Raw genomic sequence first — 24,540 nt, 5'->3', positions numbered from 1 at the left:
GCTTGTGTGTGGCTGCTCGGCCATGGAAACCCATTTCATGAAGCTCCCGACAAACAGTTATTGTGCTGATGTTGCTTCCAGAGGCAGTTTGGAACTATGCACTACGCGCTTCAGCACTCGGCGGTCCCGTTCTGTGAGCTTGTGTGGTCTACCACTTCGCGGCTGAGCCGTTGTTGCTCCTAGACGTTTCCACTTCACAATAACAGCCCTTACAGTTGACCGGGGCAGCTCTAGCAGGGCAGAAAGTTGACGAACTGACTTTTTGGAAAGGTGACATCCTATGATGGTGCCACGTTGAAAGTCACTGAGCTCTTCAGTAAGGCAATTCTATTTCCAATGTTTGTCTGTGGAGATTGCATGGCTGTGTCCTCGATTTTATACACCTGTCAGCAACGGCGTGGCTGAAATAGCAGAATCCACTAATTTGAAGGCGTGTCCACATACTTTTGAATATATAGTGTATATGTAATGATACTTCATAACAGAGGGATTAAGAACAACAAATCAATACACAATATGTTTACTGGGTGCTGGTAAATCTACAGGACCAACAGTTGAATACAGGAACACCATATATGGTCCCACTCACCCAAGTTATACTGCTGCACCTGGCTGATGTATCCGTATTGAGGGCAGTGTCCAAACAGCACCAGCATGACCGGACTACCGCCCTCCAGCAGGGGGGGCACTACGTGGGCAGAGTGTCCCACCACGGCCCACTGATCCTGGGATCGGGCGGAGAGGGACACCCAGGTCTGGTTCTGGATGTGGAACACCCACAGCTGGCTGGTCACGTTGCCAGTAGAGTCTATTTTCCCTCCGTACATGTAGATCTTCCCCTGGGTTAGAGAAGGAACAGGATGTTAGACAGGACAGGTACATGTAGATATTCCCCTGGGTTAGAGAAGGAACAGGATGTTAGACAGGACAGGTACATGTAGATATTCCCCTGGGTTAGAGGAGGAACAGGATGTTAGACAGGACAGGTACATGTAGATCTTCCCCTGGGTTAGAGGAGGAACAGGATGTTAGACAGGACAGGTACATGTAGATATTCCCCTGGGTTAGAGAAGGAACAGGATGTTAGACAGGAGGACAGGTACATGTAGATATTCCCCTGGGTTAGAGGAGGAACAGGATGTTAGACAGGACAGGTACATGTAGATCTTCCCCTGGATTAGAGAAGGAACAGGATGTTAGACAGGACAGGTACATGTAGATCTTCCCCTGGGTTAGAGGAGGAACAGGATGTTAGACAGGAAAGGTACATGTAGATCTTCCCCTGGGTTAGAGAAGGAACAGGATGTTAGACAGGACAGGTACATGTAGATATTCCCCTGGGTTAGAGGAGGAACAGGATGTTAGACAGGACAGGTACATGTAGATCTTCCCCTGGGTTAGGGGAGGAACAGGATGTTAGACAGGACAGGTACATGTAGATATTCCCCTGGGTTAGAGAAGGAACAGGATGTTAGACAGGACAGGTACATGTAGATATTCCCCTGGGTTAGAGGAGGAACAGGATGTTAGACAGGAGGACAGGTACATGTAGATCTTCCCCTGGGTTAGGGGAGGAACAGGATGTTAGACAGGACAGGTACATGTAGATCTTCCCCTGGGTTAGAGAAGGAACAGGATGTTAGACAGGACAGGTACATGTAGATCTTCCCCTGGGTTAGAGAAGGAACAGGATGTTAGACAGGAGGACAGGTACATGTAGATATTCCCCTGGGTTAGAGGAGGAACAGGATGTTAGACAGGACAGGTACATGTAGATATTCCCCTGGGTTAGAGAAGGAACAGGATGTTAGACAGGACAGGTACATGTAGATATTCCCCTGGGTTAGAGGAGGAACAGGATGTTAGACAGGAGGACAGGTTATGACAGGTTATAATATGACATTAGGGAGACGGACAGGAGATGGCAAGATCTTAGGTCTCGTAACACAACAGATAACAACAGGAATTTAGCTGACATCACAACACATTATGGGGAAAAGCACTAACAGGCCATCTACCACAGGGTGAAAGAGATTTTTGAGAATTGATGTTTGAGGTCAGCACCAAGGCAAAGCTTCTAACAAAGCAAGCGTAAGTGTATTCTACAGAGTATTCTACTATTGCCAACTAAATAGTACTTTGTCAATATTACTACAGATGAACCACTATGTCCATAGAGCCCATACCTCATGTAGTGCCAGAGAGTGTCCGTATCGTCCCATGACTGAGTTGACAGAGCGGTTGAGAGACAGCCAGCGCTGGGAGCTGAGGTTATACCTGGGAGGAGAGAGAGAAGTTTAGGACCACTGAGAAAAGCATCACAGGTCAGGACCAGGTAGGCAAGGACCAGGACCAGGACCAGGACCAGGACCAGGAAGGCCACGACCAGGACCAGGTAGGCCAGGGCCAGGACCAGGTAGGACAGGACCAGGACCAGGTAGGCCAGGGCCAGGTAGGCCAGGACCAGGACCAGGTAGGACAGGACCAGGACCAGGTAGGCCAGGGCCAGGTAGGCCAGGACCAGGACCAGGACCAGGTAGGCCAGGACCAGGACCAGGTAGGCCAGGACCAGGTAGGACAGGACCAGGACCAGGACCAGGTAGGCCAGGACCAGGACCAGGACCAGGTAGGCCAGGACCAGGACCAGGACCAGGACCAGGTAGGCCAGGACCAGGTAGGACAGGACCAGGACCAGGAAGACCAGGACCAGGTAGGCCAGGACCAGCACCAGGTGGACCAGGACCAGGTAGACCAGGACCAGGTAGGCCAGGACCAGGTAGGCCCAGTGGGGTGTGGTTACATTATGGGTCCATTTCCTACTAAAATAAGATTCTCCATTGAGTTTGCATTTGATGGGGGCAAGAGGTCCGGGGAAGAGGTCCGGGGGCAAGAGGTCCGGGGGCAAGAGGTCCGGGGGCAAGAGGTCCGGGGAAGAGGTCCGGGGAAGAGGTCCGGGGGCAAGAGGTCCGGGGAAGAGGTCCGGGGGCAAGAGGTCCGGGGGCAAGAGGTCCGGGGAAGAGGTCCGGGGGCAAGAGGTCCGGGGGCAAGAGGTCCGGGGGCAAGAGGTCCGGGGAAGAGGTCCGGGGGCAAGACCCCCCCCCACCCCGGGACAATATTTTTGTAGAACGACTATAAGGTATTTTCTTTATCTTAAAATCTTTATTACTTTCCAACCCGTTCCCTAATTGGAGTAAACTAGTGAACAACAATGCCTCTACTTCCAGCTTATACATACTATATACATTTTATGGACACAGTCAACTTGACAATAATTCTATTATGTTTGTTTTTACTCCTGAACTTCCTCTACCCTCAACCTCTCCGATCGTTTTCATGACGTCCATCCGGTTTGCTTCTAAATGCCATATCTTTCTTATATCTTTATTAAAATTATAAGTTTTGAAACCAGCGTCATTTTGTGTATCAGTTCATAAACACTATGCCATGGAATAAGGTACGTCAAAAATCTCTTCCCAATTATTTTGCAATCTATATGGGACGGCTGTCAATCCTTTGGTCCTTAAATTAAACTGGTATACTTTTTTATTTATCACAATTTTCTTTAACCAATTATGTTCTTTAATGCAGGGCCTGTACGGACCACTATTCACCTCTGATCCAACAGACAAGTTCCTTACTTTCTCCCCCTTCCACTTTCCTCTTCCATGCCGCAATTATTTGGTTGTAATTTTGGATAGAGCAGACATTTCCATATGTTTTTGTTAGCTGCATGTTAGCGGCATAACTCCACCAGTCCTACCGATGATATCATTTACCAAGATTATACCTTCTTTAAACATTTTTTTCAAAAAAAATGGTTTTTTATCAATTAGTATATTTGAGTTTAACCGCAATATTTGTTGCATTATTTGTTCTGTCGTTTCTGGAGGATTAAATTGAAATTGCAACCAACTTTCTATGGCTTGTTTTAGAAAAAGTGATATTTGGGAGATTATTTCCTTTTCAAATAACTGAAAGTGAGAGGTTGCAATCTGAATAAAGGGAAAAAGGCCATTCTTGAACATTGGGTGAGACAATCTTGCTAATTTGCTAGAGAACCAGTTGGGATTTAAGTATAACTTTTGTATGACTGAAGCTTTTAGTGATGGGTCTAATGCTTTAATATTTACACTTCTGGTGACTTTTCATAAAGACATTCTACTCCATTGTATTACGTTGCCACCATCTGATTGGGCGCTGAGATGATGGAGGCTCGTGGCTCTCATTTGCACCACTGCTCTGTTTGTTACAAATACTCACTGGCCAGTTAATTAGGTACACCCATCTAGTACTGGGTCAGACCCCCATTTGCCTCCAGAACAGCCTAAATTCTTTCAGGGCATGGATTCTACAAGTCGGACATGTTTCACAGTGATATTGGTCCGTGCTGACGAGATGGCATAACAGTTGCAGCAGATTGGACAGCAGATTGGACAGCAGATTGGACAGCAGATTGGGCAGCAGATTGGGAGGCAGATTGGACGGCAGATTGGACAGCAGATTGAGCAGCAGATTGGGCAGCAGATTGGACGGCAGATTGGACGGCAGATTGGAAGGCAGATTGGTCGGCAGATTGGACGGCAGATTGGACAGCAGATTGGACAGCGGTACACTACCACCACCAGCCTGTACCGTTGACACCAGGCAAAATGGGTTGATGGACTCATGCTGCTTAAGCCAAATCCTGACTCTGTCATCACCATGACGCAACAGGAAACAGGATTTGTCGGACCAGGCGATGTATTTCCACTCCTCAGTTGTCCAGTGTTGGTGATGGCGTGCCCACTGGAGACGATTCTTCTTGTTTTTAGCTGATAGGAGTGGAACCCGGTGTGGTCGTCTGCTGCAATAACCCATCCATGACAAGGACCGACGAGCTGTGCGTTCCGAGATGCCGATCCGCACTCCATTGTTGTACTGCGTCATTATTTGTCTGTTTGTAGCCTGCCTGTTAGCTTGCACAGTTCTTGTCATTCTCCTTCGACCTCTCCCATCAACGAGTAGCTATCGCCCAGAGGACTGCCGCTGACTGGATGTGTTTTGTTTGTCCAACCATTCTCTGGAAATCCTAGACACTGTCGTGCGTGAAAAGCCCAGGAGGCCGGCCGTTTCTGAGATACTGGATCCGGCGCGACTGGCACTGACGATCATACCACGCTCAAAGTCGCTTAGGTCACTCCTTTTGCCCATTCTAATGTTCAATCGAAGAGTAACTGAATGCCTCAAAGCCTGTCTGCCTGCTTTATGTAGCAAGCCACGGCCACGTGACTCACTGTCTGTAGGAGCGATTCATTTTCGTAAACAGGGTGGTGTACCTAATAAACTGGACAGTGAGTGTAGAGTGCAACTTGTCACTCTGATCTTAAAGGGATAATGTGAGACCAAATGATCCAAATGAGGGAAACATTCTGGTCTTAGAACAGCCAACAGCAATAAACACTGTGGAGAGATATAATATAATAGCTATCCCACCTGGACAAGAGGAAAACCTACAGTTGAAGTCAGAAGTTTACATACACCTTAGCCAAATATATTTAAACTCAGTTTTTCACAATTCCTGACATTTAATCCTAGTAAAAATTCCCTGTCTTAGGTCAGATAGGATCACCACTTTATTTTAAGAATGTGAAATGTCAGAATAATAGTAGAGAGAATGATTTATTTCAGCTTTTATTTCTTTCATCACATTCCCAGTGGGTCAGAAGTTTACATACACTCAATTAGTATTTGGTAGCATTGCCTTTAAATTGTTTAACTTGGGTCAAACGTTTCGGGTAGCCTTCCACAAGCTTCCCACAATAAGTTGGGTGAATTTTGGCCCATTCCTCCTGACAGAGCTGGTGTAACTGAGTCAGGTTTGTAGGCCTCCTTGCTCGCACACGCTTTTTCAGTTCTGCCCACAAATGTTCTATAGGATTGAGGTCAGGGTTTTGTGATGGCCACTCCAATACCTTGACTTTGTTGTCCTTAAGCCATTTTGCCACAACTTTGGAAGTATGCTTGGTGTCATTGTCCATTTGGAAGACCCATTTGCAACCAAGCTTTAACTTCCTGACTGATGTCTTGAGATGTTGCTTCAATATATCCACATCATTTTCCTTCCTCATGATGCCATCTATTTTGTGAAGTGCACCAGTCCCTCCTGCAGCAAAGCACCCCCACAGCATGATGCTGCCACCCCTGTGCTTCACGGTTGGGATGGTGTTCTTCGGCTTGCAAGCGACCCCCTTTTTCCTCCAAACATAACGATGATCATTATGGCCAAACAGTTCTATTTTTGTTTCATCAGACCAGAGGACATTTCTCCAAAAAGTACCATCTTTGTCGCCATGTGCAGTTGCAAACCGTAGTCTGGCTTTTTTATAGCGGTTTTGGAGCAGTGGCTTCTTCCTTGCTGAGCGGCCTTTCAGGTTTTTTTATTTATTTAATTTTTATTTTACCTTTATTTAACGACGCAAGTCAGTTAAGAACAAATTCTTATTTACAATGACGGCCTACACCGGCCAAACCCAGACAACGCTGGGCCAATTGTGCGCCGCCCTATGGGACTCCCAATCACGGCCGGTTGTCATACAGCCTGGAATCGGACCAGGGGGTCTGTAGTGACGCCTCAAGCACTGAGATGTAGTGCCTTAGACCGCTGCGCCACTCGGGAGCCCAGGTTATGCCGATATAGGACTTGTTTTATTTTGGCTATACATACTTTTGTACCTGTTTCCTCCAGCATCTTCACAAGGTCCTTTGCTGTTGTTCTGGGATTGATTTGCACTTTTTGCACCAAAGTATGTTCATCTCTAGGAGACAGAACGCGTCTCCTTCCTGAGCGGTATGACGGCTGCGTGGTCCCATGGTGTTTATACTTGCGTACTATTGTTTGTACAGATGAACGTGGTAAATTCAGGCGTTTGGAAATTGCTCCCAAGAATGAACCATACTTGTGGAGGTCCACAATTTTTTGGGTTTGAAGGTAGGCCATGAAATGCATCCACAGGTACATCTCCAATTGACTCAAATTATGTCAATTAGCCTAGAAGCATCTAAAGCCATGACATAATTTTCTGGAATTTTCCAAGCTGTTTAAAGGCACAGTCAACTTAGTGTATGTAAACTTCTGACGCAATGGAATTGTGATACAGTGAATTATAAGTGAAATAATCTGCCTGTAAACAATTGTTGGAAGAATTACTCGTGTCATGCACAAAGTAGATGTCCTAACCGAAATTTGTGGAGTGGTTGAAAAACGAGTTTTAATGACTCCAACCTAAGTGTATGTAAACTTTCCGACTTCAACTTTATGTAAAAATGCTGTTCATTGACTACAGCTCAGCCTTCAACACCATAGTACACTCCAAGCTCATCATTAAGCTAAGTGTGCAACTGGGTCCTGTTGTGGTGAAGGTAGGAAACAACATCTCCACTTCGCCGATCCTCAACACTGGGGCCCCACAAGGGTGCGTACGCATATGAAATCAAATAACACATATGAAATCATGTAGTAACCAAAAAAGTGTTAAACAAATCAAATATATTTGAGATTCTTCAAATAGCCACCCTTTGCCTTAATGACAGCTTTGCACACTCTTGGCATTCGTTGAACCAGCCTCGAAGGAGTTCCCACATATGCTGAGCACTTGTTGGCTGCTTTTCCTTCACTCTGCCGTCCGACTCATCCCAAACCATCTCAATTTGGTTGAGGTCAGGGGATTGTGGAGGCCAGGTCATCTGATGCAGCACTCCATCACTCTCCTTCTTGGTCAAATAGCCCTTACACAGCCTGGAGGTGTGTTTTGGGTCATTGTACTATTGAAAAACAAATGATAGTCCCACTAAGCGCAAACCAGATGGGATGGTGTATCGCTGCAGAATGCTGTGATAACGATGCTGGTTAAGTGTGCCTTGAAATCTAAATAAATAATTGACAGTGTCACCAGAAAAGCACCCCCACAATCATCACACCTCTTCCTCCATGCTTCACGGTGGGAACCACACATGCGGAGATCCTCCGTTCACCTACTCTGCGTATCACAAAGACACAGCGGTTGGAACAAAAAATCTCAAATTTGGACTCATCAGACCAAAGGACAGATTTCCACAGTCTAATGTCCATTGCTCGTATTTCTTGGCACAAGCAAGTCTCTTCTTATTATTGGTGTCCTTTAGTAGTGGTTTCTTTGCAGCAATCGACCATGAAGGCCTGATTCACACAGTCTCCTCTGAACAGTTGATGTTGAGATGTGTCTGTTACTTGAACTCTGTGAAGCATTTATTTGGGCTGCAATCTGAGGTGCAGTTAACTCTAATGAACTTATCCTCTGCAGCAGAGGTAACTCTGGTTCTTCCTTTCCTGTGGCGGTCCACATGAGAGCCAGTTTCATTATAGCGCTTGATGGTTTCTGCGATTTCACTTGAAGAAACTTTCAAAGTTCTTGACATTTTCCAGATTGACTGGCCTTCATGTCAAAGTAATGATGGACTGTCGTTTCTCTTTGCTTATTTGAGCAGTTCTTGCCATAATATGGACTTGGTCTTTTACCAAATAGGGCTATATTCTGTATACCCCCCTACCTTGTCACAACACAACTGATTGGCTCAAACGCATTAAGAAGGAAAGAAATTCCACAAATTAACAAGGCACACCTGTTAATTGAAATGCATTCCAGGTGACTACCTCATGAAGCCGGTTGAGAGAATGCCAAGAGTGTGCAAAGCTGTCATCAAAGCAAAGGGTGGCTATTTGAAAAATCTCAAATCTCAAATATATTTTGATTGTTTACACTTTTTTGGTAACTACATGATTCCATGTGTTATTTCATAGTTTGATGTCTTCACTATTAATCTACAATGTAGAAAATAGTACAAATAAAGAAAAACCCTTGAATGAGTAGGTGTTCTAAAACTTTTGACTGGTAGTGTTTATTCATACTCTGGACTGCGACATTGCTCGTCTTAATTCCATTATTTTACCTTTTAGATGTGTGTATTGTTGTGTATTGTTATTATATTATATTATATATATATATATATATATATATATATATATATATATATATATATATATATATATATACACACACACACACATACAGTGGGGAGAACAAAAATCCAGAAAATCACATTGTATGATTTTTAAGTAATTAATTTGCATTTTATTGCATGACATAAGTATTTGATCACCTACCAACCAGTAAGAATTCCGGCTCTCACAGACCTGTTAGTTTTTCTTTAAGAAGCCCTCCTGTTCTCCACTCATTACCTGTATTAACTGCACCTGTTTGAACTCATTACCTGTATAAAAGACACCTGTCCACACACTCAATCAAACAGACTCCAACCTCTCCACAATGGCCAAGATCAGAGAGCTGTGTAAGGACATCAGGGATAAAATTGTAGAACTGCACAAGGCTGGGATGGGCTACAGGACAATAGGCAAGCAGCTTGGTGAGAAGGCAACAACTGTTGGCGCAATTATTAGAAAATGGAAGAAGTTCAAGATGACGGTCAATCACCCTCGGTCTGGGGCTCCATGCAAGATCTCACCTCGTGGGGCATCAATGATCATGAGGAAGGTGAGGGATCAGCCCAGAACTACACAGCAGGACCTGGTCAATGACCTGAAGAGAGCTGGGACCACAGTCTCAAAGAAAACCATTAGTAACACACTACGCCGTCATGGATTAAAATCCTGCAGCGCATGCAAGGTCCCCCTGCTCAAGCCAGCGCATGTCCAGGCCCCTCTGAAGTTTGCCAATGACCATCTGGATGATCCAGAGAAGGAATGGGAGAAGGTCATGTGGTCTGATGAGACAAAAATAGAGCTTTTTGGTCTAAACTCCACTCGCCGTGTTTGGAGGAAGAAGAAGGATGAGTACAACCCCAAGAACACCATCCCAACCGTGAAGCATGGAGGTGGAAACATCATTCTTTGGGGATGCTTTTATGCAAAGGGGACAGGACGACTGCACCGTATTGAGGGGAAGATGGATGGGGCCATGTATCGCGAGATCTTGGCCAACAACCTCCTTCCCTCAGTAAGAGCATTGAAGATGGGTCGTGGCTGGGTCTTCCAGCATGACAATGACCCGAAACACACAGTCAGGGCAACTAAGGAGTGGCTCCGTAAGAAGCATCTCAAGGTCCTGGAGTGTCCTAGCCAGTCTCCAGACCTGAACTCAATAGAAAATCTTTGGAGGGAGCTGAAAGTCTGTATTGCCCAGCGACAGCCCCGAAACCTGAAGGATCTGGAGAAGGTCTGTATGGAGGAGTGGGCCAAAATCCCTGCTGCAGTGTGTGCAAACCTGGTCAAGACCTACAGGAAACGTATGATCTCTGTAATTGCAAACAAAGGTTTCTGTACCAAATATTAAGTTCTGCTTTTCTGATGTATCAAATACTTTTGTCATGCAATAAAATGCAAATTAATTACTTAAAAATCATACAATGTGATTTTCTGGATTTTAGAATCTGTCTCTCACAGTTGAAGTGTACCTATGATAAAAATTACAGACCTCTACATGCTTTGTAAGTAGGAAAACCTGCAAAATCGGCAGTATATCAAATACTTGTTCTCCCCACTGTATATACATACATATATATATATATATATATATACATATATTATTACATATTACTACACTGTTGAAGAAACACAAGCATTTCACTACACCCGCAATAACATCTGCTAAATATATGTGTATGCGACCAATAACATTTAATTTGATTTTGATATGATGGTTATTATATTAATATTTGCACATAAAAGCATTTCCACTGCAATTTCTAGCATAATTCATTTTACAGTTGAAAAAAATAGCTAGTTTTGTCGATATTTGTAGAGTTTTACCAAACAGGTTGGATGGAAGCATAGTTACTGGTAGTAAACATTTATGGAAAAGAAACTGAAATTCTATTTTTAAAAAATCACATCAAAATGTGTCAAAAACATGTGAAATCTGAAAATAAATATTTTTGTATTTCGCTATCAGCAGCATCACATTTTTGTGGGTTTTCTATGCATGAAGAACATTAACTTACTTTTAGTAATATTTGGTTGTCCTTCTGGTTTCATTTGGAGAGATTTTTACTTCTTTAGAATGGAAGAATGGTAGTCAATGGCAGTATTCTGACCTAATAAACCACACATTTTTTGTCAATATATAAATTCTTGCTCTTTTGATGTTTAGAGGGAACATCACAGTTACTTGTGGAGTAATTAGTTGTCCATATTTGCAGTATTTGGAAAGGAAACCTACTCGTCTATCAGTATATGAACCTTACCCTGTCTTAGTTTAGCAACCCTTTCAGCCTATTGATGGTTTCTGTTTCAGAAGGCAACTGATTCTACAATAATCATATTGACACACAAATACTACTAAGAGTTACATTGGGGTCTAAGGAAATGTACTATGTAGGGTTTGACATGATTATTTAGCTTAGGACCTGTACAGGATGACATTTTGGCAACCATGGGTCTCGCAGGGTTAAGCCCTTTTTCTACTTCCCCCAACTAAGTTGAAGGTAGTTTAGTGAGCCATTGCTAATTAGCGTTAGCGCAATGATTGGAAGTCTATGGGAACACCAGACTTCCGGTCACTGTGCTAACACTAGTTAGCAATTGTGCTACAGCTAGTTAGCAACTTCCTTCAAAATGGTATCCATGAATTCATCTGACGCTAGGTAAGTAGAAAAAGGGCTTATAGGCCCAAATCTCACACTATCCACTTAAAAGCACGTTTCGGCAGAAGAAATCCTTCACGCCGGAAAAGGAGCAATTGTCCTGGTACAGAGCTGGTATTTAATATACACACAGTACTTAGCTAATATGTGATGTAATGATGTCTAGTACTTACGCTTTGACCATCTGGTAGTCTGAGGAGTTGAAAACATAACCCCCGATGACCCACATGACCCCCTGATCCACTACGGCCTTGTGGGAAGCCCTGGCCAGCCCTGGCTCGGGGTACTCTTCCCGCTGCCAGAACGAAGAGTTGGCCGGGACGGACACAGAGCAGTCTGGACCTGATGGGGGAAAGAAGACGTACATGTTAGAGCCTGACTCCCTTATTGGGCTTCACAAACTTCACAGGAAATAAAGTTATTTTTGTCCACTTTTACTATGATAATTTGATGTCTTTGTGTCCATATGTCTTTTATTTCAGACATTTTGCAGAAACACCATCTATTGCCCGGAGTATCATCTAAGGTAAGTCTAAAAACTCAGTGAATTTAACCTCATCTTAATATGTGACCCGTTTCAGGAAGCACGTCACTACATCACAGGAGAGGCATTTGATTTGTTTTCTTTTTGGGTTTTTTATGATCAAAATGCGTTTTCTGGGGCAGAAATGCCTTCTGGAACATGTGAACTTTCATGTGCCTTAATAACAAACGTCCATCTGTAAATACGAATAAAATGGTTAAATTATGAGCCTAGTTGGTTTAGCCACAGAAAAAGACAGGAACCTTCCAGCTAGCCATGATTGGCTGAGATAATCAATGGGCGGGACATCCCGGGAGATGAGTTTGGATTGGTCTGCCATGTAGCATGCTTCTGTCTATAACATGAGCTGCTCAGTATATGTTGATAGTCCTTTCTACTGCAGCGTTTTTGAAAGATATGTTAGCAATCGAGAACTACAAATTTAGCAGGCACTATCGACAGATCAGTTGGAAAAAGTGATGGGCTACTTTCTGCACAAGCCACGGTCATTGTGAACCGGAGTGACTTGACACAACGCTGGCCAAAAAAGATGTAGCTACAAACAAAACAGAGTTAAATGGTTCCAGTCTGCCGTGAAGCGTTCATCCATGTATACGGGTAAGTCTAGCTACATTTTCAGATATTATATGTATCTAATTTTGTCATAAAAGTCGTTTTCATTGCAAGTTAGCTAGCTAGCGAACATTATTTTGTTGGCTCGCCAGCTAACGTTGTGTATGATCTGTGTAGTAATATTATTCGAATCAGAAATCCTTTTGTATTGCTAGTTATAGCCTAATGTTAGCTAGCTAACATTGAACCTAGTTTGTTAGCTTTAGCTACCTGCAGATTCATACTACAGCTATGACAATGTTTGTATTGGTAGTAGTATGAGTTGGGATTAAGCCGGTTCATTGTTTAGTTAGCTAAAAAAGACTCCACTTCGCCAGATGATTACATGACCCGTCAAGTTAGCCAGGTGTGGCTGGGGGTGATTACAGCCATCTATTGTATTTCATGAACATGTGTACATGTCTAGACAATAGTGACCCATCCACTTAGCTAGATGTGGCTGGGGGTTGGTTATAACATTTCTTTCACATGACCCATCAATTTACTGTGTCGGGTAAACGTCATCTAATAATGATACAAATATTTATGAAATATTTTTATCTGGACACATTCTGTTTTTGATATTGCTACTATGCAAGTAACCATTTCACTGTACTGTTTACACCTTCTGTATCCTGTGCATGTGCCAAATAAAACATAGATTTCATTTGATATTGTGGTTAACAAAGACAGCAATGTGAACAACATGACCTGCACCAAAGTCGGATTAGGATATTGGCCAAGGACTAGATAGTGTATTTTTACCTGGAGTTTACCTTTTTGTAGGCTTTCTACTTTTACCACTTTTGGTCTTGAAATCTTTGGTTGTTTACTACACCACTTACTCTGTAGACAAAGAAGAGTTCTCCAGTAGGTGTACCAAAACATTCAAGGACCATTTTTATCAAAAGTGGGGTAACTGTAGTGTATGATATACAATTTTCTAGCTCTGAGTCTCAATGTAAAAAAACAAACACAATTTCAAATGTTGCTACAAAGGACCGAATCCAGGTGGTGGGTCACATATTCATAATGAAACACCAGACTGACAGCTAGTATAGTAATGTACTGCTGAACCCAGTCTCATGGCCCTTTAGATAATTAGTCCATTTGGAGTCTTACAGCATCAATAGGCCTACAGCTGATTATAATATCTCCACAGTATTGTCCAGTTAGAGCACCGTGACAGTGTAATGAGGGCTAAGACTGAAGCAGTCTGTTGGGATGAACACAGAGCTGCAATAGAGAGACCGGTTACCCAACGTTAGATTTAGTCACCTTCTCTGGCTGTTAAGAGCGCGTTCAGAACACCAGATGGCTTGATTTTATTAGTGCGTCTTTGAAATTATGGTAATTAACAGACAGGAGCCATGGAAGCCTGGCAGGTTAATGACACAAATAACACGGCTGCTACAGGAACACTGTGATGATGTCATTTCATAGCGTCATAGTGTTGTGTGAACCAGGTTAAAGTTAGTAGAGAAGTGGCTTGGTGCCACAGAGTCTGCATTCCATTATGTCAAGGGAGATTACTGATGTTTATGGTAGAATGATTGATGGATATGATATACTGACTTGGGGGGAAAAGGGAATAACATCAGAGAAGGGAGTACCCACTGATGGTTAACAGATGAAACGTGTAACTGAAGCTATATAAACTGAGATATGTTCTTTGTTCAGTAGTTTGGAATAGCTAGAGGCAAAGCACTGTCTTTTGTTATGCGAACCATGGTACCTATTAAATATTTATATGAACTCCCCAGATAAGTGTTAAATATCTTCTTGCATCATGAATTACTTGACACCCGAGAAACTCATCATAACAGATTGGCGTCTAAACGAACAGGATGCAGTTCACAGCCGAACTAACAGGTAAGCAGACTTTCATTTTTTTTGATTATGTCAAATTCTGCTTATCTGTGGTGAAGCTGAGCTGTAACGAACTTTTAAAATTCAATATTTTGGAGGGGGACGATGAGTGGTATTGAGTTATTTAGTGAGATGTGAGGAGAATTATCAAATTAGACAATAACAGGGGGTGCTATGATTCTATGAAGGGTTTGGTCAGAGTAATGACTAAAAACAACAGAGGAGAAGGAGAATGGGTGTAACAAGATTGGGCGTAGGGCCTTTTAATGTGTACGACATTATATAACATAGGTCAGAGGTTCGAGTCCTCAACATGACGAGATTATGGAGTGTACGACATTATAAAATAGAATAAACATTGGTCATAGGTTCAAGTCTTGGTAAAAGGTTATAAAGGCCCTATAAAATGTATTTTGGTGTAGGTTTGAGGCCTAAATCAGAGAGATATAAGTAAGAGAGATATATTTTTCAGAGGTTCAAGTCCTCAAGGAATTATAATTGATTTACATTTGAAGAGGTTCAAGGCCTCAACCATGTTGTAAAAGAACTAAGAGAAATTAGTATTTTGTTTGAAGGTTTGAGTCCTTGGTAGAAAGAAGACATTAATGTGAAAAGTTGTGAGGTTCAAGTCCTCAGCTGGCTTAGGGATAAAGGTCAGAGCCCTTTATCATGATGTTCAAGTCATAAGCATTATAAAATGACTGGGTTCGAGGCCCTTTGACGTGTACAAAATGAAGGAGACTCAACCTCTGACAGGTAGAGTACTGATGTGAAGAGAAAATTAGTAACTAGTGAATTACTCAAAACGGCCAGGAGATGGAGAAGATGCAATGCAACATATTGAATCATAGCACCAAAAAGTCAAAATAGGCAAACGACATTTAAAATACAGAATGGGGATTTGATTTAAGTATTTAATTACTAATATTGCATGAACTAATAGCAGTAATGAATGACCAGCTTAGTAGACCGGTATCTGGAAAAACAGTCACCATTAAGAGTAAAGCAGAGCTTCATTTAACTCGAAGAGAGAAACAGGAAATGACAAAATTATTACAGGCAAATCTGCATTTAGAATAAGTCTCTTGTAAATTAAGTGAATTAGGATTTTTCAATGTGGGACCATATATCTTGGTGATTTATCCGCATGATAATGAGCAAGTTTTAATTTTTTAAGGGATAAATGACATATATACGCGAAAATATATAATTGACAATATCGTCGTAAGCAACAAGAAATGGGATTTACATTATATGAAAGAGGCGTATAAAGCTTTAATGAGCGCACGATGGCAAGGAAACATAAGTAATAAGGAGAAAAATTCAGCTAACGAAGTTAAGTAATTGAATGGGACAACATGGGCTATTTTATGAACAAAGAGCGGAAAGGACTTTTAATCTGAAATGGATTTGATAATTTGTTATAAGTTAGGATAAGATGTTACGATATATAACATAATTAAGTCATAGAATATCAAGGAGTGGAATGGAGACTGTTTTAGAGAGTAGGGGAAGTCCATTTTCTGGTTAAAAAGCATTAAAGTATTATTTGATGTGAGCGCCTAGAAGTTTCTAACGTTATATATACATATATATATATGTATTAACTTGCTCACCCAAACGTATGGATCATGGGTGGGGAAGTCATTAATATGGGTTTTCTAAGTTTGCACTGTTGTTAGATCCTTTGATAGAGATAAGATTTAAGAAATTAACTGCCCATTAGGTTGGAATTCACAGACGTAATTTATAATATAGTACGAAGCCGATTTAGGGTTTCCATTAAACTAACTATCATTGCGGAGCTGCAGTATTCTAATAATGGCGGATTGGTGGTTTCAGAAGAGCTGTGGCTATGATCTTAGTTGATAACAGGGGACATAGGATGTAGTTTACGACGCATAGAGAAACGAATGTCTTATCTTCATGGGAAGTGAAGCGAGGGAACTCAGAGAATAAAAGTTATATTAAACAAACACTAGGGATAACGAAGCAGAGTATGAAAGATAACATTGACTAGGAATATGGCAACTTTTGGTTGAGGTTTTCACACACTGTTGCTGGTATTTTGGCCCATTCCTCCATGCAGATCTCCTCTAGAGCAGTGATGTTTTGGGGCTGTCGCTGGGTAACACAGACTTTCAACTCCCTCCAAAGATTTTCTATGGGTTGAGATCTGGAGACTGGCTAGGCCACTCCAGGACCTTGAAATGCTTCTTACGAAGCCACTCCTTCGTTGTCCGGGCGGTGTGTTTGGGATCATTGTCATGCTGAAAGACCCAGCCACGTTTCATCTTCAATGCCCTTGCTGATGGAAGGAGGTTTTCACTCAAAATCTCACGATACATGGCCCCATTCATTCTTTCCTTTACACGGATCAGTCGTCCTGGTCCCTTTGCAGAAAAACAGCCCCAAAGCATGATGTTTCCACCCCCATGCTTCACAGTAGGTATGGTGTTCTTTGGATGCAACTCAGCATTCTTTGTCCTCCAAACACGACGAGTTGAGTTTTTACCAAAAAGTTCTATTTTGGTTTCATCTGACCATATGACATTCTCCCAATCCTCTTCTGGATCATCCAAATGCACTCTAGCAAACTTCAGACGGGCCTGGACATGTACTGGCTTAAGCAGGGGGACACGTCTGGCACTGCAGGATTTGAGTCCCTGGCAGCGTAGTGTTACTGATGGTAGGCTTTGTTACTTTGGTCCCAGCTCTCTGCAGGTCATTCACTAGGTCCCCCCGTGTGGTTCTGGGATTTTTGCTCACCGTTCTTGTGATCATTTTGACCCCACGGGGTGAGCTCTTGCGTGGAGCCCCAGATCGAGGGAGATTATCAGTGGTCTTGTACGTCTTCCATTTCCTAATAATTGCTCCCACAGTTGATTTATTCAAACCAAGCTGCTTACCTATTGCAGATTCAGTCTTCCCAGCCTGGTGCAGGTCTACAATTTTGTTTCTGGTGTCCTTTGACAGCTCTTTGGTCTTGGCCATAGTGGAGTTTGGAGTGTGACTGTTTGAGGTTGTGGACAGGTGTCTTTTATACTGATAACAAGTTCAAACAGGTGCCATTAATACAGGTAACGAGTGGAGGACAGAGGAGCCTCTTAAAGAAGAAGTTACAGGTCTGTGAGAGCCAGATAATCTTGCTTGTTTGTAGGTGACCAAATACTTATTTTCCACCATAATTTGCAAATAAATTCATAAAAAATCCTACAATGTGATTTTCTGGATATTTTTTTTATCAATCTGTCTGTCATAGTTGACGTGTACCTATGATGAAAATTACAGGCCTCTCTCATCTTTTTAAGTGGGAGAACTTGCACAATTGGTGGCTGACTAAATACTTTTTTCCCCCACTGTATCGGATCATCAAGAACTTCAAGGAGAGAGGTTCAATTGTTGTGAAGAAGGCTTCAGGGTGCCCAAGAAAGTCCAGCAAGCACCAGGACCGTCTCCTAAAGTTGATTCAGCTGCGGGATCGGGGCACCCCCAGTGCAGAGCTTGCTCAGGAATGGCAGCAGGCAGGTGTGAGTGCATCTGCACGCACAGTGAGGCAAAGACTTTTGGAGGATGGCCTGGTGTCAAGAAGGGCAGCGAGGAAGCCACTTCTCTCCAGGAAAAACATCAGGGACAGACTGATATTCTGCAAAAGGTACAGGGATTGGACTGCTGAGGACTGGGGTAAAGTCATTTTCTCTGATGAATCCCCTTTCCGATTGTTTGGGGCATCCGGAAAAAAGCTTGTCCGGAGAAGACAAGGTGAGCGCTACCATCAGTCCTGTGTCATGCCAACAGTAAAGCATCCTGAGACCATTCATGTGTGGGGTTGCTTCTCAGCCAAGGGAGTGGGCTCACTCACAATTTAGCCTAAGAACACAGCCATGAATAAAGAATGGTACCAACACATCCTCAGAGAGCAACTTCTCCCAACCATCCAAGAACAGTTTGGTGACGAACAATGCCTTTTCCAGCATGATGGAGCACCTTGCCATAAGGCAAAAGTGATAACTAAGTGGCTCGGGGAACAAAGCATCAACATTTTGGGTCCATGGTCAGGAAACTCCCCAGACCTTAATCCCACTGAGAACTTGTGGTCGATCCTCAAGAGGAGGGTGGACAAACAAAAACCCACAAATTCTGACAAACTCCAAGCATTGATTATGCAAGAATGGGCTGCCATCAGTCAGGATGTGGCCCAGAAGTTAATTGACAGCATGCCAGGGCGGATTGCAGAGGTCTTGAAAAAGAAGGGTCAACACTGCAAATATTGACTCTTTGCATAAACGTAATGTTATTGTCAATAAAAGCCTTTGACACTTATGGAATGCTTGTAATTATACTTCAGTATACCATAGTAACATCTGACAAAAATAACTAAAAACACTGAAGCAGCAAACTTTGTGAAGACCAATACTTGTGTCATTCTCAAAACTTTTGACCACGACTGTTTATACTATATTGTGTTCTATAATATTCTACTGTATCTTAGTCCATGCCACTCTGTCATTGCTTGTCCATATATGTATATATTCTTAAATTCCATTCCTTACTATATTTGTGTGTATTGGGTATATGTTGTGAAATTGTTAGATATTACTGCACTGTCGGAGCTAGAAGCACAAGCATTTCGCTACACCCGCTATAACATCTGCTAAACGTGGTCCTCTGTAGCTCAGCTGGTAGAGCACGGCGCTTGTAACGCCAAGGTAGTGGGTTCGATCCCCGGGACCACCCATACACAAAAATGTATGCACGCATGACTGTAAGTCGCTTTGGATAAAAGCGTCTGCTAAATGGCATATTAAAATATTAAAAATATTTTTTAAAAATATTAAAATAAACACGTGTATGTGACCAATACATTTGATTTGATTTGAAAATATGAATAAGACTGGTGACATCATCAGTTAGTCTTTGGACCAGAAAAGGCGCCTAGCATGAAAGGATTAAAGAAAGGAAACATTGGTGTTGCTACAGGCTACGTTCCTTAGCATTATAGCTATACGTCCTCTCTCTGTTCACACAACATACCCCAAATGGCACCCTATTCCCTATATAGTGCACTACTTTAGACCAGAGAATGGCACCCTATTCCCTATATAGTGCACTACTTTAGACCAGAGAATGGCACCCTATTCCCTATATAGTGCACTACTTTAGACCAGAGAATGGCACCCTATTCCCTATATAGTGCACTACTTTAGACCAAGGCCCAAAGGGAGCCATTTGTGAATCACCCACCCTTTCCTTTCACTGAGGGACAATAACAGCTAGTTAATAGGTGATGTATTAGTCCAGGGATATGAACAGCAGGTATTTGTATTGGCCTTATGTAGGAATTCAACTGTTGACAGTTCAAAAGTTAAATGATTACATCATTGACTTGAAGGTCATAGCCAATGTGTTTCTGTGATGGTGGCTTTTTATAAGGCATTCAACAACAATATGGAGGCAACTCAAAAAAATACTGTGTGGGAAACACACACACACACAGAGACACAGACACAGACACAGACGCACGCGCGCACGCACGCACGCGCGCACGCACGCACGCACGCACGCACGCACGCACACACGCACACACGCACACACGCACACACGCACACACGCACACACGCACACACGCACACACGCACACACGCACACAGACGCACACACGCACACACGCACATACACACAGACACACACACACACACACACACACACACACACGCACGTAGTTAAAGATAGAGACCGTGCCCACCTTGCCACCCAGGCTGGCATCGACATGTCTTTGTGTCCTGAGAGCAGTGTCCCCCGTCAGGCCATCCACAGTCTGACAGGCAGTATGGGATATCACAGGCCTCGCCCTTCCAGTTGGCATCACAGTCACAATACACAGCACCTGTTGAGTTCCCAACGCGACACTCCCCTCGGCCAGAACAGCTGTTAGGACACGTGTTCACCCTGGGGGAGGGGAGGCAGAGAGGTGAAAGGGGGAGGGGGGGAAGAGGGGAGGCAGAGAGAGAGAGAGAGAGAAAAAGACAGGGGTAGGAAAGAGAACGACGGATGGATGAGGTTAGAAGATATTTAAAAATACTGATTGTTTCAAGTTTAATTCTGTATGCTAATGAGGAGGAGGAGACAAAGGGTTTCATAATATAAAACTCTACAACATCAAATCCTGTCCAATGTAGAATTACAGCTTTTAAACTAGAGCAAACTCCTGAGAACATAATATTCTGGAGCAAGACGGTCGACAAAGACGTTGTGGTTCTGTTTCATGTTGTTCAGGCAGCAGCAGGCGTGCGGTTTGATGTCTGGGCTCTTTGAGATAAGAGACTGGGGCCCGAGGCGCTTTCTTTTATCCGTTTCTCAGCCCAACTTCAATCACATCATCATGGAGACGGGACCAGTCCCCAGCTGAACTCTGGGTAGTTTGTGTCGTGCCCTTCACAGAGGTCAGGGTCAGTGTTAACCAGCCTGGTTAACTAACTCATCTAACTAACTAACTAACTCACCTAACTAACAAACTAACTCATCTAACTAACTAACTAACTAACTAATCTAACTAACTCATCTAACTAACTCATCTAACTCATCTAACTCACTCACTCACTCATCTAACTAACTAACTAGTAACTAACTAGCTACTGACTCACCTGTTACTAAGAAGAGGCCCTGAGAGGCCAGACTCACCTGGTACTAAGGAGAGGCCCTGCGAGGCCAGACTCACCTGTTACTAAGAAGAGGCCCTGAGAGGCCAGACTCACCTGGTACTAAGAAGAGGCCCTGAGAGGCCAGACTCACCTGTTACTAAGAAGAGGCCCTGAGAGGCCAGACTCACCTCTTACTAAGAAGAGGCCCTGCGAGGCCAGACTCACCTGTTACTAAGAAGAGGCCCTGCGAGGCCAGACTCACCTGTTACTAAGAAGAGGCCCTGAGAGGCCAGACTCACCTGTTACTAAGAGGCCCTGAGAGGCCAGACTCACCTGGTACTAAGAAGAGGCCCTGAGAGGCCAGACTCACCTGGTACTAAGAAGAGGCCCTGAGAGGCCAGACTCACCTGTTACTAAGAGGCCCTGAGAGGCCAGACTCACCTGGTACTAAGAAGAGGCCCTGAGAGGCCAGACTCACCTGGTACTAAGAAGAGGCCCTGAGAGGCCAGACTCACCTGTTACTAAGAGGCCCTGAGAGGCCAGACTCACCTGGTACTAAGAAGAGGCCCTGAGAGGCCAGACTCACCTGGTACTAAGAAGAGGCCCTGAGAGGCCAGACTCACCTGGTACTAAGAAGAGGCCCTGAGAGGCCAGACTCACCTGTTACTAAGAAGAGGCCCTGCAAGGCCAGACTCACCTGTTACTAAGAGGCCCTGAGAGGCCAGACTCACCTGTTACTAAGAAGAGGCCCTGAGAGGCCAGACTCGCCTGTTACTAAGGAGAGGCCCTGAGAGGCCAGACTCACCTGTTACTAAGAGGCCCTGAGAGGCCAGACTCACCTGGTACTAAGAAGAGGCCCTGAGAGGCCAGACTCACCTGGTACTAAGAGGCCCTGAGAGGCCAGACTCACCTGTTACTAAGAAGAGGCCCTGAGAGGCCAGACTCACCTGTTACTAAGGAGAGGCCCTGAGAGGCCAGACTCACCTGGTACTAAGAAGAGGCCCTGAGAGGCCAGACTCACCTGTTACTAAGGAGAGGCCCTGAGAGGCCAGACTCACCTGTTACTAAGAAGAGGCCCTGTGAGGCCAGACTCACCTCTTACTAAGAAGAGGCCCTGAGAGGCCAGACTCACCTGTTACTAAGAAGAGGCCCTGTGAGGCCAGACTCACCTCTTACTAAGAAGAGGCCCTGAGAGGCCAGACTCACCTGTTACTAAGAAGAGGCCCTGAGAGGCCAGACTCACCTGGTACTAAGGAGAGGCCCTGAGAGGCCAGACTCACCTGTTACTAAGAAGAGGCCCTGTGAGGCCAGACTCACCTCTTACTAAGAAGAGGCCCTGAGAGGCCAGACTCACCTGGTACTAAGAAGAGGCCCTGAGAGGCCAGACTGAATGAGATATTGAACACAGTTAGGTTATAAGGTTAGGGGTTAGAGGTTAGGGGAAAGGGTAACCTGTATGAGATGTTGAACACAGGTTATAGGGTCAGGGGTTAAGGGTAACCTGTATGAGATGTTGAAGCCAGTCAGGTTATAAGGTTAGGGGATAGAGGTCAGGGGTTAAGGGTTACCTGTATGAGATGTTGAAGCCAGTCAGGTTATAAGGTCAGGGGATAGAGGTCAGGGGTTAAGGGTTACCTATATGAGATGTTGAAGCCGGTCAGGTTATAAGGTCAGGGGTTAAGGGTTACCTATATGAGATGTTGAAGCCGGTCAGGTTATAAGGTCAGGGGATAGAGGTCAGGGGTTAAGGGTTACCTATAGGAGATGTTGAAGCCGGTCAGGTTATAAGGTCAGGTTATAAGGTCAGGGGTTAAGGGTTACCTATATGAGATGTTGAAGCCAGTCAGGTTATAAGGTCAGGGGATAGAGGTCAGGGGTTAAGGGTTACCTATAGGAGATGTTGAAGCCGGTCAGGTTATAAGGTCAGGGGTTAAGGGTTACCTATATGAGATGTTGAAGCCAGTCAGGTTATAAGGTCAGGGGATAGAGGTCAGGGGTTACCTATATGAGATGTTGAAGCCGGTCAGGTTATAAGGTCAGGGGTTAAGGGTTACCTATATGAGATGTTGAAGCCGGTCAGGTTATAAGGTCAGGGGTTAAGGGTTACCTATATGAGATGTTGAAGCCGGTCAGGTTATAAGGTCAGGGGTTAAGGGTCACCTATATGAGATGTTGAAGCCGGTCAGGTTATAAGGTCAGGGGTTAAGGGTTACCTATATGAGATGTTGAAGCCAGTCAGGTTATAAGGTCAGGTTATAAGGTCAGGGGTTAAGGGTTACCTATATGAGATGTTGAAGCCGGTCAGGTTATAAGGTCAGGGGATAGAGGTCAGGGGTTAAGGGTTACCTATATGAGATGTTGAAGCCAGTCAGGTTATAAGGTCAGGGGTTAAGGGTTACCTATATGAGATGTTGAAGCCGGTCAGGTTATAAGCAGCGTCGCTGAAGAAGTGGAGGAGGGCGTAACCGGACTGTGACACCACCTCCGGAACCGTCTCGTTGCCATAGCGCTCAGGAACTATCAACCCACTGCAACAAGGACGGACAACACCCATCAACACCCTGCATAATTCATCATTACCCAGGTAAATATGTCATCTCCTGTAGCAACATCATGCAGGTTAATAAATGTTCAATTAAAAACAAGTTGAAAAAGTTGACAAAACATTACAGTATATGTAACGTACTTTGAAGACCGCACTGAGGAGCGGATATCTATGATCACGACCCCTGCAGGCCTCTGATAGTCAATTCTTAGGTATCATCTCCTGGCTTACCCCAGAATAACAGGTCATTACTGAGTACTCTCCCTCCCCTGCACATCTCTCACACGTCAGTGCAATATTGAATACAGAGTTTAAGGAGACCCTCCTCTGCTCTGGGGCGTTATCAGATCAGACACCTGCCTCCTGTGATATACCTGGGCACCCTACTCTGCTCTGGGGCGTTATCTGATCAGACATCTGGGCACCCTCCTCTGCTCTGGGGCGTTATCTGATCAGACATCTGGGCACCCTCCTCTGCTCTGGGGCGTTATCTGATCAGACATCTGCTGATTTCATCCTTCCACTTCACATTGTGTCTTGAATAAGTCCACTTGGTTCAGCCTACTTGGATGACCTTTTGACTCTCCCGCAGCCCGGTGCTGCACTTGCCTCCCTCCTTGCTTTCCACCGGCCTGTACTGGGAAACTACATGGGACCCACCATTTAATCGCTTTGAG

At 44.0% G+C, this 24,540-nt stretch overlaps 1 protein-coding gene across 1 annotated transcript in view; it reads right to left on the bottom strand.

Annotated features, from left to right (window-relative positions):
• The window catches only part of LOC311124376 (attractin-like), a gene marked incomplete at its 3' end in the record, with an annotated part of 141,431 nt that overhangs the window by 65,554 nt on the left and 51,337 nt on the right, over positions 1-24,540 (bottom strand). Inside the window, exons 4-8 of the mRNA XM_084198537.1 lie at positions 23,718-23,846; positions 20,424-20,626; positions 11,847-12,015; positions 2,187-2,277; positions 590-839 (exon numbers count right to left, since the gene is read on the bottom strand). Of these exons, the coding sequence (XP_084054663.1) occupies positions 590-839; positions 2,187-2,277; positions 11,847-12,015; positions 20,424-20,626; positions 23,718-23,846 (842 nt within the window). The remainder of the gene's footprint in view (positions 1-589; positions 840-2,186; positions 2,278-11,846; positions 12,016-20,423; positions 20,627-23,717; positions 23,847-24,540) is intronic.

The sequence above is a fragment of the Coregonus lavaretus genome, assembly GCF_964263955.1.
Source record: "Coregonus lavaretus genome assembly, contig: HAP1_SCAFFOLD_517, whole genome shotgun sequence".
NCBI lineage: Eukaryota > Metazoa > Chordata > Actinopteri > Salmoniformes > Salmonidae > Coregonus > Coregonus lavaretus.
Note: the sequence above shows the minus strand (reverse complement) of the source record. Positions and strands in the feature narration are given on the sequence as shown.